Here is a 20,071-nt window from a genome sequence, read left to right as displayed (position 1 = left end):
GCAATCAACAGACCACATCTTATATGAGTATAATAATATCAATAACGAAAAAGCCATCGGGAATTTTTACATACCAGACATAATCAACATTAGATAACAAAAACCTATGGTACAAAACTATACTACTATACTATACAAACTATACTATACTATACTATACTATACAAACTATACTATACTATACTATACTATACTATACAAACTATACTATACTATACTATACTATACAAACTATACTATACTATACAAACTATACTACAAAAACCTCTGTAACAATCACTTTGTAAATATTATAGCGAAATGGAAAATTAGAATGAAATTATGCAGAATATATAAATAAAAATAAAAATAAAACAATGAAATTTTCTTTGTGAGGACAGGCGCTTGCCCTGTTCAGCACCTTATCCCTTCAAAACGGTTATATGTAGACAGGGCCGCCGCCAGATGAGATCGCACCCTGAGTCAAACAATTAAATATCGCCTCTGATGGATTATAAGACAAAAATATAAGAAAATCTCCAAATGCTAATTTGTTTTTATTACAAGAGAAACATTAATGAAAAAGGATTACATAATAATATTAATTAAATGTTTGCTCTATAGGGATATCGCACAATAAAACTGTTTAAAGCTCTTCTAAATTTAAATTCTTTTAAATTTAAATTATAAGTTATGTCCGCCTCTATCGATATAGTTGCTAGACCAACCAATCTTCCTTAGGTCATTGCTGTTCGCAAATTACTTTTAATCAGTTTAAGCTTGAAAAAAAAAATTCTTTCCGCACTTGCTACGCTAACAGGAATTGGCTAACAATTCCTGTTAGCGTAGCAAGCGAACGAGTGTCCTTATTAAGCCCCGCCGTGAGGCAAGCTGCCTCTATGCTACACCCTATTGACGGTACTATGTGTGGAAAATTGTATGGGTGTGTGTGTGGGGGGGGGGGGGTGCATGTATATATTAACTGTTTATTCGACACCTGGCTTGTTGTGGATTCTGAATTAAAATCACAAAACCACCGTCATCCAGTATGTTCATGAGATAAGCTTCGCATAAGATCCGTGGATGTGGACATAAATATCACAATGCATTTTTTTTTATTGATTGCTAAAATATTTATACATACAATAAACATCTTGTGTGACATTGCACCTTACAATTTTACAGAGTTCAGCACTAAGTGCTGCAATTCCTACATTGGATTTCAATTAAAATTTTTAATAATACTTTTTTGCCTTTATATTATGTATTTACAACACATGTTCTTCTAATATTAACAATGAAGATTAAACAGAATTTTTTGTATAATTTTTTATTTATTTTTTTAAAGTTTGAGAAACAGTGATTATACATACAAATTTCTGCATTTGCTTATAAGGATTAGTTGTAGATGAGTGAGGCAAGTTAATCCCACCTACTTCGAAGCTTGGGTTAACTTTTATGAAGAGAGTAGGATTTAGCCTTCACTATTTGTGTTGTTGCTACTGTTTATGTATGGGATGTAGGCATTGGATGCTAGTGATTTATGATGTGTATATTAGGGTTAATGGTTTCTTAACTTTGTTGGTATATTTTCCAGAGTTCGTTTTTTAATGTTCTGTAGTTATCTACGTGTTTTAACTTTCTTGGTAGGTTGTTGAGTTGCGTGGGTATCTGATGTGATCTCACAAAAGAACCGTATGAGTTGTTGAAGGGTGTGGGGATGTAGAGAGTTGTTGTAGGTCGTGTTATACGATATGTATCTCTGTTGTTTCGATAGGTGATGTTGAAGTAATTCCTTGTTAATGTCATGTAACGTTTCAGATTTTTAATGCTCAGGATTCTGTGTATCGCCATGTGCTTGTCGGATATTGGTTGTTGCGTGTAAGGTGTCCAGATCACTGTTGACACGATTTTCCTGTGTAGTGTTTCTAATTTTGTTAGGTGGCTGTTTGATGTATTTGCATGGACTGTTATTCCGTATCTGAGTAGGGATTCGCAGATACCGTGATATCGGAGATTTTTATGTTGGGTGGAATAATGTCTTTAACTTGGAACAGTTTAGCTGCGATGATCCAGAGTTTGGTATGTAGGTATTCTATATGTTTTGTCCATTTAAGGTGGGAATCTATATAGAGACCAAGGAATTTTGCGTGTGTTACAGGTTTGATTTCTGAACATTGTCAGGTATTTTTGTTGTTAATGCAGCGGTATGTGTGACAATGTATCGATAGTGATGCGGGGCGTATGATTCTTGGGTTGTGTATTATCAACATCTGTGTTTTGGTGCCGTTGATTAGAACTGCATTTTGGTGGAAGTATGTTGTGATTTCGTTTAGGTCTTGTTGTGCTTTGCAGAGAGTTGTGTTAATGTTTGTGTGGATTGCTAGTAGTGCAGTGTCATCTGCGTATTGAAATATTTGACTTCTTATGGATATGTTATGAACATCGTTAATATATATGTTGAATAGAGTGGGTGATAATATGGCACCTTGAGGTACACCGTGTTTTACTTGTATATTCCGACTGTGACATGTACCTATTTTTGTTACTTATGTTCTGTTTGTGAGGTAGTTCTTGAACCACGTATGCAGTGTTCCTCTTATACCTATTGAGTATAGTTTGGTGAGTAGTATGTCATGTTCAAGTGTGTCAATTGCGTTGGTTAGGTCCAGCACTATAAGGATGGCGTACTTGTTTTTGTCGAGAGCTTTGTTTATTGTGTCGGCGATGTCTTCTAATAAAGTGATGGTGCTTTTTTGTTTTCTGAAAGCCATTTTGGTTTGGTGAGATGATGTCGTACTTCTGTAAATAGTTCTGTAGTCTGGTGTGTGTTATTTTTCTAGAATTTTTGAGATGACTGGTAGTGTAGCTATTGGTCTGTAGTTCTGAATATCGTTTCTTTTGCCGTGTTTGTATATTGGCGTAATTACTGAAGTTTTTATTTGTGGAATAATGCCTGTGTCGAATATTATGTTCACGAGTTTCGAAAGTATTGGATTTATTTGTTCAAAGTGTGTTATAAGGTCTGCGAGTCTTATTTTATTATCGATAACAATAATTTACATATATTACTTCCACTTTTTGTAACAAAATGGAAGCAGTACTCAGCGCGAGCTGAATTTTCTTTTGTATCATGTTGTTTTCCTTGTCTCTGTGATTTTGTAATTTATTTAAAACAGAATAAAATAAATTGCAGTTGATTTATTATTATTATTATTATTATTATTATTATTATTATTATTATTATTATTATTATTATTATTATTATTATTATTATTATTATTATTATTATTATTACACCTAAACTCAGAAAAGACAAAAATTAATGATATTCAGAAACCCACTAACTCAACCAGTTGATAACAAATATATAACCATCCAACATCCAATTTCCAACATAAAAAACACACAGAACAGCAAAACCACTACAATCACTCAGGTTGAAACAATACGATACCTTAGAATTTACTTCGATGCAGATATGAACTGGAATAGCTACATAAACCATCTACACAACAAACTTCGAACAATAAGTGGCAAACTCTACAGGTTAAAAGACATAGTTCCCATACGCCTAAAAACACTAATATACAAAGAATTATGCCAAAATATACTAAGATATGCTATAACAACGTATGCTTTCTGTGCAACCTACAAATTAAATAGATTAATGTCGCTACAGTACAAAATGATAAAACTGATCTTTTGGGAACAAAGAGAAAATAACGACCTTATACACACTGCAATGTCAGAACACAAAATACTGACAGCAAAACATTTATGTCACTTTGCCGCTTTGCTAAAACATTATTTCGATACAAACTACAGGACAGTCAGAAATACATACCGTATAACAAGACCTCAGACAACTAATTATATTATAATTATTTTATAAGTTAAACTGTAATAGCAGTTGAAGTCTTTCAAGCACGTACCAACAAACAGTAAAATCAACAGCTGGCTTGCGACCTGTATAGAAACGCAACCATGAAACCACTGCCATCTATTATCTTCCTCAGATAAACTCTGCTAAGCTTAGAGGAAGAAATAAGAAATGCCTTCCAAAGAAAGAATATAATACATTATACAGGGAAAAAATAAATAAATAAACCTCTTGTAAATATGTAATATTATGTGTTGTAAATATGCAATCAGAATATAAAATCATAATTTCAATAAAATAAAAAGAAAAAGGATTGAATTTACAAACAAAAAATATTATTTAAAAATATTATTAACTGGAAGTGTCTGTTATTCACAACTGTAATGTGTTATAAATATTATATATATATATATATATAACACACATATATATATGTGTGTGTGTATATATATACATATATATATATATATATATATATATATATATATATATATATATATATATATATATATATGTACATATATATAACACAGATATATATATATGTGTGTGTATATATATACATATATATATATATATATATATATATATATATATATATATATATATATATATATATATATATATATATATATATATATATATATATATATATATACAGGGTGTTCGGGATAAATTTGACATATTTATAATTAATTATATTTTTCCGTAAGTTACATGTATTAACACACACTTCTCTTCATTTAAAAGTTTGGACCCTTCTTCATTCATATACAAGATGTCAGAAAGGATGGATAGCTGGAACCCACCTGAATCATGGAAGAGAATAACTTGTATCATGATGATTCGTGCCCGCCATCAAAATAAGGATATTACGACTGCTGCCCAATGCTCCCTGAATACAGTAAAAACAATCAGGCATGAACTAGAGACTTGCAATGGTGACTACGAGGATGTAGCAAGAAGAAAGATCCCTAGCAGACGATCTGATTGCGTTCGTACAGCAGAATTCCTTGCAAATCTGCAGGAACAGGTGTTGAAGAACCCTGGCATTGGAATTCGGGCTTTGTTCGTGGAGTTGCTAACTGTAGTCAAGCCCTGGTTAACAAGGGTAGCCAATGGTAGGCCGTATGTATGGCAGCAGGATTCGGCCCCTTGCCACACCTCTGGGAAAAGTCAAAAATGGTTGTCTGAAAATTTCTACGACTTCACCAGTCCAAATGTTTGGCCTTCAAACTCCCCAGACCTTAACCCGATGGATTATTTTGTATGGGGCGCAGTTGAAAAAGACACCAATCGCACTTCCAGTAATACAAAAGCCCAGTTAATGGATAAAATTAAAACAGTTTTTGCGGCCCTTCCCAGGGAGACTGTAGCATCAGCTTGTTCGAGGTTCCGAAGCAGAATTGAAGCTGTGATCGATGCTAATGGTGGTTATTTTGAGTAAATCTTGTTGATAGTATTGTAATTAACTCTGCCTGTAATGTTTTTTTGTCAATTCATTAAATTTAATAGATACAAAGAAGATTTTCTTTTTCCTTACGAAACTGTCAAATTTATCCCGAACACCCTGTATATATATATATATATATATATATGTACATATATATAACACATACAGGGTGTTCGGGATAAATTTGACAGTTTCGTAAGGAAAAAGAAAATCTTCTTTAGATCTATTAAATTTAATGAATTGACAAAAAACATTACAGGCAGAGTTAATTACAATACTATCAACAAGATTTACTCAAAATAACCACCATTAGCATCGATCACAGCTTCAATTCTGCTTCGGAACCTCGAACAAGCTGATGCTACAGTCTCCCTGGGAAGGGCCGCAAAAACTGTTTTAATTTTATCCATTAACTGGGCTTTTGTATTACTGGAAGTGCGATTGGTGTCTTTTTCAACTGCGCCCCATACAAAATAATCCATGGGGTTAAGGTCTGGGGAGTTTGGAGGCCAAACATTTGGACTGGTGAAGTCGTAGAAATTTTCAGACAACCATTTTTGACTTTTCCCAGAGGTGTGGCAAGGGGCCGAATCCTGCTGCCATACATACGGCCTACCATTGGCTACCCTTGTTATCCAGGGCTTGACTACAGTTAGCAACTCCACGAACAAAGCCCGAATTCCAATGCCAGGGTTCTTCAACACCTGTTCCTGCAGATTTGCGAGGAATTCTGCTGTACGAACGCAGTCAGATCGTCTGCTAGGGATCTTTCTTCTTGCTACATCCTCGTAGTCACCATTGCAAGTCTCTAGTTCATGCCTGATTGTTTTTACTGTATTCAGGGAGCATTGGGCAGCAGTCGTAATATCCTTATTTTGATGGCGGGCACGAATCATCATGATACAAGTTATTCTCTTCCATGATTCAGGTGGGTTCCAGCTATCCATCCTTTCTGACATCTTGTATATGAATGAAGAAGGGTTCAAACTTTTAAATGAAGAGAAGTGTGTGTTAATACATGTAACTTACGGAAAAATATAATTAATTATAAATATGTCAAATTTATCCCGAACACCCTATATATATATATATATATATATATATATATATATATATATATATATATATATATATATATATATATATATATATATATATATGTATATATATATATATACATGTATATATATATATACATGTATATACATGTATATATATATATATATATATATATATATATATATATATATATATGTGGCGATTAGTTTTTACTCGGTTGTTATACATTTCAAAAAATAGATTTAATGACTCCAAGACCGAGATAACATATAAAGATTTTAATGATAAATACTACTAGTTTCGGCATATAGCAGCCTTCTTCAGGTATTTATAAAGGAAAGGAATACTAATAAACATTGAATTATTTAAATAAACAAACTGGAAATTACAGGTATAAATTGCCTCACATAATCGATACATAAAAACGTTGTATTTTTCAAGTTGTTCCAACTGGCGTGCCATTGTTTGTTGCAATTGTGCGTGCAAGTTCACGTGAACGCCAATATTGAATAACTGCAGCATGGCTATCTGGGATGTTATAACTTAAATTATTATTTAAGTGGACCGGGTTCAGTAGGATTTCCCGTGATTCTACGATTTTTCTTTCAAACTCATCTTCACAGCGAAAAATATTTTCTGATCTATTCCAGCATACAGAGTGGCTTTGTTGGTCATCATTAGGATTATTTGAAAAAAGAACATGACTGGATAAAGCAGTTGCATGAGATCTTTTGTATGAGATGTCTCTCTTATGCTCTTCTATGCGTTGTTCAATAGATTTGTTAGTTTGACCAAAGTATGGGATATTGCAATCACACCACAATTTATATACTCCAGGGTACTTAAGGTTGTGATGAGTAGGTTTTGGATGGCTGATTAGAGAGCGGATTTTTGGAAGTGTGGTGAAGAAGGTCCTGATATTATATTTTTTAAGGACTTTAGCTATTTTCTTAGAGACTGTGCTAATGTATGGAATAGAGATGCTACCTTTAAAATTAATAGTCTCTGTTGTGCACTGCTTAGGAGGGTTCAGAAGAAGTTTCTTAATTGTTTTTTCAGAGTATCCATTTTGTTTAAAAATAAGAGTGAGGTGATTCATTTCTTTTTGTAGTTCATCTTGTTCATTTAAGAGAGAACGTGCTCTGTGTCCTAAGGTAGATATAATTCCAAGTTTTTGTGGTGGAAAATGATGAGAAAGATTATGCAGATATCTATTGGTATGCGTAGGTTTTCTGTACATAGAGATTTTTAATCTTTCAGAGTATCGTGTAAGCATAACATCCAAAAAAGGTAAAGAGTTATTATATATATATATATATATATATATATATATATATATATATATATATATATATATATATATATATATATATATATATATATATATACACACACACACAAGTGTATATAGTTCTTATAAGAACTGGGCGATGGACTGAGTCCTTGACTCTTTATCCCGTCATCTGAATGAAGTAAATCTGTGTGGATGGAGTGTTACTGAGCTAAAAAGCTCTAGTCATGGCTGGGTAACGGCAATAGCCGAGCCTCAGTTAAAACTTCATTGACTACAGCATTGCCATTTGTTACCCTGGAAGTACTAAGAAGTCTCCTCCCTACACACGTGTATATATAATTATTACTGTATCTATATATGCAATTTATCTGAGACATAATAAAATGTTTAAAAAAATATTAACATTATTATATTAGTCATGCATTATATAGAAATTTCTGTACAATCTTCATTGTTAATATTAGAAGAGCATGTGTTATAAATACATAATATAGAGGCAAAAAGTATTATTAAAATTTTTAATTGAAATCCAATGTAGAAAATTAACCATATGTGCAGCACTTAGTGATGAATTTTGTAAAAATTATAAGTTGGAATGTTACTCAAGATGATCATTATATATGTATACATATTTTAGAAATCAATAAAAATGATTATTATTATTAAAAAATTATGTGATAATATCATTAATATAATATTATATGTATCATGAAAAAATAATGTAATAAAATATTATTATTATTAAAAATTATGTAAATAATGAGACTTCGTATGTTTGTGAGAATTAGAAAATATAATACTTTAATTGCATATGTGCAAATACTGTGTATAATCACACTTTCTCAAACTTTGGAAGAAAAAAAAGTAAACTGCAGCATGTAATATTATTTAACTTGTGTAACTCTGAACTATAAAATTGTAAATTATTACTGTGATTGTTGTTTTAAAAAATAGCAAAAAAAAGTAATGTTATCATTACTATTATTGAAATCTCATCATTGTGAAAAATATATGTGGCACTTAGTGCTGAACTTTGTAAAATAATAATCTGAATGTTACTCAAGATGTAATTATATACATATGTAAATATTTGAGAGCTCAATAAAAAATTATTATCATTATTATTATTATTATTATCCTAAAATTACAGATAACTTTGATTCATTCAAATTCATGGTTAAAGACTTGCTAAATACGCACATGGAACAAATTAACAAAAACTTTGAGGAGTATGAACATTACATACAGTATAATAACTGTGACATTGAAGAAATGTTAGGAACTGTGCGAGAAATGATGACGAAATTAACTGTAGCGATAGAAACACAAGAAAGCCTTAAGCGCGAAAATGAAGAATTGCAGAAAGTGGAAAACAACCTGAAATGCCAAATCGAACATATACTTCAAAAAGAACGAAAAAAAGAACTTCAAATAGGAATACCAAAAGAAAAGACAGAAGACTTAAGCAACATAGTGCAACTAATCGGCACCAAAATTGGCATTCCAGTCACAACCACAAACATCGCCTTTATTAACTGAGGCCCACAAAAAAGAGAGAGAGAGAGAGAGACTACCACTAATCATCGCTCGTTTTACCAGCAGAAGTCTGAGAGACCAAATTCTTGTAGCAAGCAAGAAAGCAAGGCCGACATCATCGATCCTAACTGACAAGAAACTATCAACACCAATGTATATATCTGAACACTGGACTCCATACTTCAAAATATTTTTATACCAAGCAAGGAAAACTAAAACAGAGAAAAACTACAAGTTCCTGTGGACTAAGGATTCACAGATTTTTTGAGATACAATGAAAACACTCGAGTTTACACAATTGCAAAAGAATCCGACACTTACACAGCCTACCATTATAAAACATTAACTCTCCACATCCTTAAGAACAAGATTTAAAATCACTCTAAAACTATATAATGGAGATCTCAAATCTAGGCGAACATATCCAGTTAGACAACATAAACTTCAAGGTCTTTGACTCTTTGAAGAAATATACAGACAACATTTCCACCAATACCGACTTGACTATCATACACAAAAACATAAGAAGTATATCAAGAAACACTGACTTACATTGATAACATTACTCAACTACATCTTGACAAAAATAGATGCAATTATACTGGCAGAAGTTCCAATAAACGACACAGAAATTTACGCATTAAACATTAATAATTACCAAACCTACGACCTATTCAGACCAAACAAAAGAGGAGGTGGCATCGTAGCATTGATGTAAGAAAAGTACAGTGTGACCGAAAAATAAACTCATTTCGAACATGCGGGACCACTAATTTTTGAAACCCAAACAGCGAAAAACATAGCATCAAATACACAATAAACATGATATACATACTCCGATAATAATCCATTCAGCTTTCTGCATGATTTAGAATCATGGCTAAACGCCATTGAACCCCGTAAAACACATAGGATCATCCTAATAGGAAACATTAACATAAATACTCTTCACCATGCTTCTTCAAACGCTAACACACATCCTTGATATCTACTAAATCAGTACAACATAAACCCTGCCATAAACTCCCCAACAAGAGAAGAAATACTCAACATTTCACTAACACAATCATGCATTGACCATATCAACATACTTGCTCCCATCGATTCATATACATCATTAGTAACTGCTTACTTGCAAGTCTCAACTTGTAAGTAAGCTTTGTATACTTGGCTCCATGCATAGCTTAAAGCTCCAGTGAAAATTCCAGAAGGTTTGCTAGTTTCCTAATAATAAATACCATGGAGGTTTTTCATTTATAATAAAATTCATGCACCATATATATATATATATATATATATATATATATATATATATATATATATATATATATATATATATATATATATATATATATATATATATACACATCATCAGTATATATATATTCAGAAAGTGAGGCAGTTGCTAATCTACCATTTAGAATAATACGTAAAGCTTTAATAAAAACCTACGCTCTGTGTGGATTCAATGGAATTGTCGTCTGCCATCTGGAGACTTCTAATAGTGTGGCTTGCGTATAAGGAAGACGAAGGCGATCTTCCCATGATGGCATCCTTTCCCTGCCGATAATATCATCAATTTCATTCTGCACGCGTTTCTGAACATCAGGATATGCTGCCATTGTTAAAAGATTCCATATAATTGAGACTGTGGTGGTATCTGTCTCCGCACCAAAAAATCCCATTATATTTCCTACTAACAAGGCATCTAAGGAAAAAAAAGAGTGTTTATATATATGCTTTGTCTAAAATTCAGTCTTCTGATAAAGAGAAGGCTTCATTCAGAGAGAAGGCTGAAGAACTGGTCACACAATTTAAATTATGCACAAGAACATAATTTAAATTTTGTTGCATTCGTATGCTGATCGTATCACATGTCTCGGTCGCAGTTGTACAAGCTGTATTAGTGTTTCCTTCTACTTGAACAGCTACGATCGGGACGCGAGTCATACAGTTTGCGTATACTATAGTATAGTGTAGACATACTGTGTGACTATTTCTTGTGTTCATAATTTAAATTTGTAGCCAATTCTTCTACATTCTCCTTCTCCCATTATATGTGTGAAGCCGTTATTTCAATTATTATACTTTACCTAACGTTTATTAATACCTCTAACTGTTAGTTACTATTAATTCTGAAATTAGTAATGATAATAAGCTAATAACAAAATAAAATGAAACAAATATGCTGATTCAATGACTATTCAAGAAACACTTACCGTTAAAAGTACTGTTTGATTCACTTTTTCGTGAATTCATTTCTAGTAAAAATCTTTCTATGTAACTGCTGACGTTGTTCGGATCTATGTTCTTTTTAATAGATTCGCTTTTATTTCTACAAAAATATAAATAAATAAAATAGCAATTATTAAAATATTTAACCACTTGTAACTGGTAATGAAATATTTATTTGTATTTTAACTATACTCTTCACAGTTATGCTTATGTGCATCAAATTATTAGTCTTGCGGAAATAAAGCTACACATAAAGGTTGAAGTCAAGACTACGTCATCAACCCTCTTAGCCTTTCGTGTGCTATTTGTTCAACATGTATTCGCCTATTTTGTTGGTAATTGATTCAAATGATCAGCTAGTTTCCTTTATACTCACTTTAATAATTTTTATTAAATATGCAATTCGATTTATTTAATTTTAATTTTAAACTGCCTCCCAAATCGCTCATTTATAAACTTAAATTGCATTGTTATCCTTGTGAACTGAGGTTTTTTTTTTTTTTTTTACATAATCGACAGACCACATTAGGAAATCTTGAGATTTCCGAATGTGGTTTGACGATTCAGACATCTCAAGATGTCTAAACTAATTAGGATGGAAAGATATCGGTCACCAAAAGAGATGGATAGATTTACATCATAGGAGGGAGAAAGAGAGACAGAGAGAGAGAGAGAGAGAGAGAGAGAGAGAGAGAGGAAGACCAGTGAAAAGATGGAAAAACCAGTGAAGCTAGAACAGGCAAATGCCTAATTCTTGAAGAAAAGAAGAAGAAAAAGATAATATTTATTCTTGAAACGATAATGAAAGCAACATAAGCGTTTCTTTTTTTTTTAATTTTTTTAAAATTTTTGGAATGAGGAAATTATTTTTAAATGCTCGTTCGAAACATTATATTCTTCCGACTGTCCAGCTCCTATTATTAGTCATCTTATGTATACTAAAATATATTTGATTTAATCAGTGAATGAACCTAGAACATGAAAGTTCAATTTTCTCTTCTTCTTCTTTTTCTTTTACAGCCTATAATATCAAAAACTACATCTTTTCCATGTATGAATATTGCACTAAGATTCTTCATAAGGACTTTTAAATGTAAGCTATATTTTTCAATCTTCATACTGGGAAGACCTGGATTTCTATGAAGTTGAATTAATTGGTAGCTGCAGATCATCGAACTCCTTGAGGGCAATATTTTGGTAAAAATAAATAAATGGAGAAATAAAAATGGCAAATAATTAAAAATACAAATACAAATATTGAAATTGCTTACTCAATATACTTTATAAGTCTCAGGTAGCTTTTAATGAATGGTAACCAACAGATAACTTTAATTATAAGGGGCCTCAGCCATGGGAAAAAGGTGGCAGCAGCAAACATGGAGAAATCTTCGTTTGAAACAGCAAACTGCTTGATCAGTTTTTTCAGGAGTTCTTCATCTGTGTGCCTTCCGTAGATTAGAGTAGTGATGTTGTTGGCAGCACTGCGAAGAAGGTAACTTGTCATGTCACATGGTTTTCCATCAAAACTTTCGACAACTTTAATAAAAGCGCATAATTCATCCTATAAAAGAAAGAAACCACTGTAAAAACTATGGTTATACGTTTAGTATTTTGTCGGCTGCGCCTTTTTGTTATACTACGTATTCCACTATCATGATTTGACTTTAATTTCTCTTTACTTAATAATCGTTAATGGTTGGCTGTCGTATCTCTCGACTGGCGCCATATATATATTTCTACTATATCTTATATGGTACAAATATATGTTTTTCTTACTAAAATAATTAAAAATATATGAAGAGCCAAAGGCTTCAATTCGGCGACATAAAATTATTTAAATTAAGGGATATCCCTTAATTTAAATAATATGTATTTCTACTATATAAGATAATACTATATAAGATAATATACTATATACATGCTACACTAGTGGCCATGAATTTTGGAAACCTTTTGGTTTCCAAAATTCATGGCCACTATTTTATGGCCATTACTTTATATTTTTGAGATTTGATAGCTCATAACACCACATATTTTGGTGTAATATCATAAAATTATATCAATGGAAAGGTAATTTAATCAAGAAAGTAATGCAAAGTTTGTTCAATTATCTGTATTCTATGAAAAGTTATGGCCAAGTAACCAGAAAAAAGGAGCACAACTTGCTTAAGCTAATATGAAGTAGCTTTCATTCATTTGAACCTAGCCTTTGAGCATGAGTGTTTAGAGAGCCAATCAGGTGTCAGCTTGTTTTGGCAATGAGCCAGTAAGGTCACAGTAGTATTCAGCTATTGATGTCATATATTGGAGCTGAGAGGAGGACATTTGTCAGCGTATTATGTGATTGCTATCAAGTTGGTTCGGTTTTGGGGGGTTCTTTCATTTAGTGAGCTTGTAAAATGTAATAAAATTAAAGAAATGGCGCAAAGAGTTGGTCACCTAGAAAGCAATGTACTTTCTAGCAATGTGATTTTACATTGCTTTCTGGGTGACCAGAAAGCAATGTAAAATAGTACTATTAAGTGAACAAGGCTACACTTATGAAGAAAGTCGAAGAAAAATTGGTGGAAACTTAACCAAAGGTGGCATTTCTAAATTTTTGAAGAGGTATAAAGAGACCAGGTCACTTAAAAACCAGACTGGTAAAGGCAGGAAAAGGTACAGAACAGCAAGTGATGATAGAAGAATTGAGAGACTGGGCCTACGTGACAGAAGAAAATCATCTAGGTGTATACAAGATGAAATGGCGCAATACAATGCGAAGTTGAGTGCAAGGACTGTCCGGCGCTCAAAATTTTTTCCACGAAAAAATTCCACGGATTTTTTCGTGGAATTTGGTCTAAATGCTATAATTCCACGAAAAAATCCATTTTTATCTCTCAAACAAAGGTTGAAAAGATTAAACTGGGCCCATGTTAACTGGACAGCGGAACAATGGGACAGTGTTAGTGTTATTTGGAGTGATGAGACCAAAATCTCCCTGTTTGGTAGTGATGGCATGAAATACGTAAGGAGAAGAATCGGAGAAGATTTGCACCTGATTGCATTACACCTACCGTGAAACACCCACTTAGTGTTATGATTCTGGGGTTGTATGACATCAAAAGGTACGAGCAGAATTTGCATGATTAATGGGAATATGAATGCCCAAAAATACATAAATGAAATACTTGAGCCCAAACTGAAGCCTTCCGCACGTGATCTTTTCCAAGATAATGAAGCATTTATATTTCAACAGGATTCAGCTCCATGTCATGTTGCTGCTTTGTGCAGAAAGTGGTTTCAATATAATCATATTCCACTGCTGGAATGGCCTGGGAATAGCTCAGACCTTAACCGATCGAAAATCTATGAAGCCAACTGAAGAAACTTGTTAGTCAGAAGCAACCCACCAATAAAACCCAATTAATAGAATCAATAATTCAATATTGGTTTCATATTATAACATTAACGCTAAAGATTAACGATAAAGATTACCCAACTAAGTATTAACTCACATTATGAGAATTTTTGTATATCTCATTTTTTCTATGTGTTTCACTTTTCTCCTTTATAACTGCTGTTCTAATAAAACAAAATCTTTCATAAATGTTATTGCATTATATTCTTGATTAAATTATCTTTCCATTGATATATAATTTTATGGTATTACACCAAAAAAAGTGGTGTTATGAGCCATCAAACCTCAAAACTACACTTTTTCTAAAAAGTTTCCGTAATTTTGGCCACTAGTGTATCTTTTATATTTTTAGTGCAGATGATGAAAAAGTTTCGAGAGAAGCAACGGGAGCTACATCTGGTATTTATTAATGAGAAAGCGTATGATAGAGTGCCAAGGCAAGAAGTCTGGAGGTGTCTGAGGGAGAAGAAGGTACCGGAGAAATATGTCAGGCTGGTGCAGATGTACAGAAACGTGAAGACAAGAGTTTGGAACCTGCCTGGGAGAGGCAGAAAGCTTTCCAGTGACAGTTGGCTTGCATTAAGGGTCAGAATTAAGTCTATTCCTGTTTAATATTGTGATGCAGGTGGTGACGGAGGAGGAGAGAGAAGATGCGTCTTGGACTATGTTGTATGCAGATTACATCGAACTATGTGCAGAATCAAGTGGCAGCTAAACTGGAAAGTTGGAGGAAAGCACTGGAATAGAGGGATATGAGACTGAGCAGAAGTAAGACAGAGTATATGTGTTGCAACGCGGATGGCAGCCAGGAGACAGATCTGGAGCTGGAAGGAAATGTCATCAGGAAGATCAGTTATTTAAAAAAAATTTAACAACTGACGTTATTAAAAATCAGAAATTAAAAATTTTTAAATTCCACAAATGACTCATTTCTCTCCTATACCTGTGTATGAATATTATTGTAGCAGTTAATGCTCATTCTTCGATAGTTAAATTATTCGCTTGCTCAAAGATATACACAGTCTTGCCATAAATATTGTCACAGCCTCCGCGCTGCTGCTGTCCTTGTTGACCGAGTGGTTGCTGTATCTGCTCTCCAGCCAAGAGGCTGCGGGTTAGAATTCCACCAGGGACATGGATATTTGTGATTGTCCTAGTAACCGTTTACCATACGTACCGCTGTATGCTGCTTCATGGAGTATGACATTTGATGTCTTTATGCCATAAAAATAAAAAAATAACGAACTCCCAGCGCTGCCAACAGAATTGCACGAACCTGGTTCTGTGAGTGGCGCTGTGCGCAGCCAACATTCGCGTGTTTATCAGTAGAGAGAGAGGTGGAGGGAGTTGTCTAGCTGTGCGGGTTAACATGCAGTGGAGAGATAATGTGATCTATGTCGTTGTAATAGCACTTCACAAGGTTGGAATGCTGCCTCCCCTCTTATTTTCATTACGCTAAAACCACTCGGGATCAATAAGATGTTTGTGTATCGAACGATTAACGATACAGAAGACGAGTGGCCTCCAAAGAACATGTCGTCCACCCAGCGTTAGGACGCAACAGCTTGCGCCCTAACCTCGTAAGTGTAGGTGTCCTCCCTCTCTCCATAGAGTAGGTGTCCTCCCTCTATTAGAATTTGGACCCCCTGGAGCTGTCAAGTAATAATAATAATATAGCCCCGAATAGTCGTAGGTTTACCCTATATTTTCCGAGGTCATCACGCCGTGTTACTGATAGTTTGATGGCAGAAGCGGGGGGGGGGAATTGACGTATCATGGGTTATCCACGTTGCATTTATGCAAGAAAGGAGTCAAAATCTGCGCCGAAGTATATCAAAACACCGTGTTGTAATCTACGGCACGACTCCTAAACAACACCTTGTTTAACTGTAGGCAGGGAACGATTCAAAAGAACTCAGTGCCTGTACACAAGGCGCTGTGTCCTTTTGAAGACCACACTGTTAACAGCGGTTGGAGGCGAATGTTCCCGACCACATATTGCCATCTGATCGGCCGTCTGGAAATCTCGATCTCAATCTGTTGGAACTTCAAATTGTTTTCGGAGCTTGAGAGAGTAACCTGCACAAACGACATTCCATCATCGCCAGTCTGAAGGTCGATTTGTTGCTAGCAGTGGCAGCGTTTCCTTTGGATGTTGTGCGTGCTGCCTTCAATATGTGGCCCCACAAACATCGGACGTGAGTGAGGGAAAAATGGGGACATTTTGAACATTGAATGCCGCTATATGCACTTTATAGATGTGTTTGTATGTGCTGAATGTTGTAAATGAGTTACTGATAGATTAAAGTTGTAACCACATTTGTTCGGTCACGGATCCTTGAAATGCACACATTTTTCCTGGTTTATTTACTAAACCGTCTAACCTGACTTAATTAATTGTAGTTTGTATAATATCCTGAAGGGCGTCTCCAAAGATAACGATGACATTAGCATAAGTCAGTAGGATGTCCTTCCCATTCCATCCTCCTTTATATTTATTTATTTATTTTTCATTTAGATTTCTAATGACTTTTACCAACACTAGATCCGTGTTGGGCATCTCAATGACAAAGTTCAGATTTTATTGCAACACTTGAATGCTCTTGTAGGAAACGTACCTAGCAGAGGATCTGGCGGCATAGTAATATCATATTCATATACTTTTGCGGTATTCTAAAATGTCTTGTTTATAGTCCACAAATACTAGCTATACTTCTTATTAAATTTCTAATGTTTCTCAAACAATTCCCGGTGGGCAAAAATATAATCATTCAACTTTCGCTTGCAGAAATTGCAGTGAAAGTCTCAAAGGGTATTTTAAACCAATACATTAATTCTTTTCCGGATCAGTGTACATATACTTCTGTAGGTACTGGTAGTAATGTTGCTTGTCTCATTTTTTTTGAAGTGTGGCACAGAATGTCTCGATTCTGTCAAATAGTATTTTTCTTTTTGCTGCATTATCTTCATAAATTCATAGATGTCTGTTAGATACTTCTGCCTAAGGTGTTCCCAGACAGAAGTGATAGCCATCGAGGAGTTCTGCTGCAATTTAATTTTTCCTTAATATTTTTAGTGTTTTAACAACAAACTTCATTCAGAGGTGGTTCCTGAAATATTCCTTATTCAACATTTTCTTCCTAACATTGTACCTCTGGTTTAAGGTTTTCATCTGATGGCAGTAGTGATGATCGTTTTAGCGATCTCCAAAATACTGCTTGTATTCCTGAACAGTTTCATTCTTTCTTTCTTTCTTTTATTTTTTTTTCGATAATAATCTCCTTGGCTGCTATATAGAATTCGCGTGTGGTTTATATTCCATTTTAAGCATTCCACTGCGTATAAAGGAACTCTTTGCGTTTTTGTATTATTTTCAATTTTATCACTTAATTTTATTCCTTGCAGTCTTCCTTCTGTACTCATTATTCCAGCTGATAAATTTCTGCAGGTTATAGTTTTCACGGTAATGGCTTTTATATCACTTTAACCTGGTCTCATTACTTTTCTTTATGGCATATTTACACATATTATCGAATATCTGTTTTTATTTCTCTTATGTGTAAATTGAATGATTTCTTCTGCACAACGCGTAGCAATATCTATCTATCTATCTATCTATCTATCTATCTATCTATCTATCTATCTATCTAGGGGCCAGTACTACAGTACTACAAAAATTTGTACCAAGCCAACCCAACATCTATGGAGGCCACGAATAAAATTCTCTCCGATGTGAAAAGACTCTCACCAACAACAAGGAGTAACACAGACCTCCCTATCACGTTACACGATCTGAAAACTGCCTGCACCTCCTTACCTAAAGATAAATCTCCTGGCATAGACGGGCTCACCACTGAATTTTATCAGTCCTTCTGGGAACAGCTTGGACCTATCCTCTACAGAGTATTTGTCGAAGCGAATACCAATGGCTTTCCACTCAATATGACAACATCAGTTATCAAACTCATTCCAAAGAAAGGAGACGCGACGAAACTAGGAAACTGGAGACCCATCTCTATCACAAACACCGACTGCAAAATTATATCCAAAGCCATTGCCAACAAACTTAAACCCGCTCTGAGCGAAATAATAAATAGGCATCAGAGCTATTCCATCCCTGGAAGATCTATCCACGAAAACTTACATCTCATAAGGGATCTCATAAGCATAGCGAACAACAACAGTGAAACAATGGGTCTTGTAACACTAGACCAAGAAAAAGCTTTCGACCGCGTTGAACACCTTTACCTCTTCAACTGCTTGAAAGCATTTGGCTTTGGCTCAGGCATCATTCACTCTATTAAAATGTTGTATGCCAAGGCACAGTTTTGCATGAAAATAAACAACAGGCTTACCATAACTGCACCATACAGCAGAGGTATTAAACAAGGCTGTCCACTCTCCGGTCCTCTTTACACAATTGCCATCGAACCCTTTCTGTGTAGACTCAGCATGCTGCTCAAAGCATTCCGCCCTAAACTGCCCTACCAAACCATAACCCTGACAGCATATGCTGATGATGTTACAATCATAGCCCGCAAAGAAGAGGACTTTCATAACATACAAATGGCATACCAACAATATCAGGCAGCCTCAGGAGCCAAACTAAACACACATAAAACCATAGGACTGTGGTGTGGCAAATGGAAAAACCGAACCGATTCCCCAATGTCTGGTACCTGGTCCACAGAGGGAAACAAATACCTGGGGATTTACCTAGGAAACACACCCTCTTATGTGGATAAGAACTGGGAAACACTAAACAAGCGTTTCAAGCAAGTTCTAGGAAAGTGGGCAGCAATACGAGCCTCTGCCTCCACAAGAGGGAGAACAATAATCGTTAACCAAATAGCCACCAGTGTCCTTTGGCATACACTAAAGATCCTTACGCCACCAGTTCAATTCATCAAACGAATAAAGTAAACCATATATCGATTCATATGGAATAAAACAAACTGGCTTTCCTACTCCCAGCTATGTACTTCTCTCAAAGATGGAGGACAAAAGTTGGTCTCCATTGACAACAGGATAACAACGTTCCGCGCTCGATTTCTCATAAATGCCCTACAACAGGAAATATCACACAAGTGCACCACTGAGTATATTTTCACTTCTGCCACTAGAGGACTCTCTCTCTCCACCACCTTTAGAATGACAACAGCTCAAGTGCCTGTAAATTTAACAAACTTCTACAAAGATGCCCTTCGACGATGGAAGAAGCTAAACCTCCAG

The 20,071-nt window shown here is 34.4% G+C and overlaps 1 protein-coding gene across 1 annotated transcript in view; it reads right to left on the bottom strand.

The window, feature by feature from the left end:
- The window catches only part of LOC150101513 (cytochrome P450 2A3-like), a 57,740-nt gene that overhangs the window by 28,840 nt on the left and 8,829 nt on the right, over nt 1-20,071 (bottom strand). Inside the window, exons 4-6 of the mRNA XM_090400818.1 lie at nt 12,711-13,000; nt 11,424-11,539; nt 10,657-10,912 (exon numbers count right to left, since the gene is read on the bottom strand). Of these exons, the coding sequence (XP_090256944.1) occupies nt 10,657-10,912; nt 11,424-11,539; nt 12,711-13,000 (662 nt within the window). The remainder of the gene's footprint in view (nt 1-10,656; nt 10,913-11,423; nt 11,540-12,710; nt 13,001-20,071) is intronic.

Source organism: Typopeltis vanoorti, chromosome 11 (assembly GCF_054136105.1).
Source record: "Typopeltis vanoorti isolate ZY-2024b chromosome 11, IOZ_Tvanoo_1.0, whole genome shotgun sequence".
Taxonomy (NCBI): Eukaryota; Metazoa; Arthropoda; class Arachnida; order Uropygi; family Thelyphonidae; genus Typopeltis; species Typopeltis vanoorti.
Note: the sequence above shows the minus strand (reverse complement) of the source record. Positions and strands in the feature narration are given on the sequence as shown.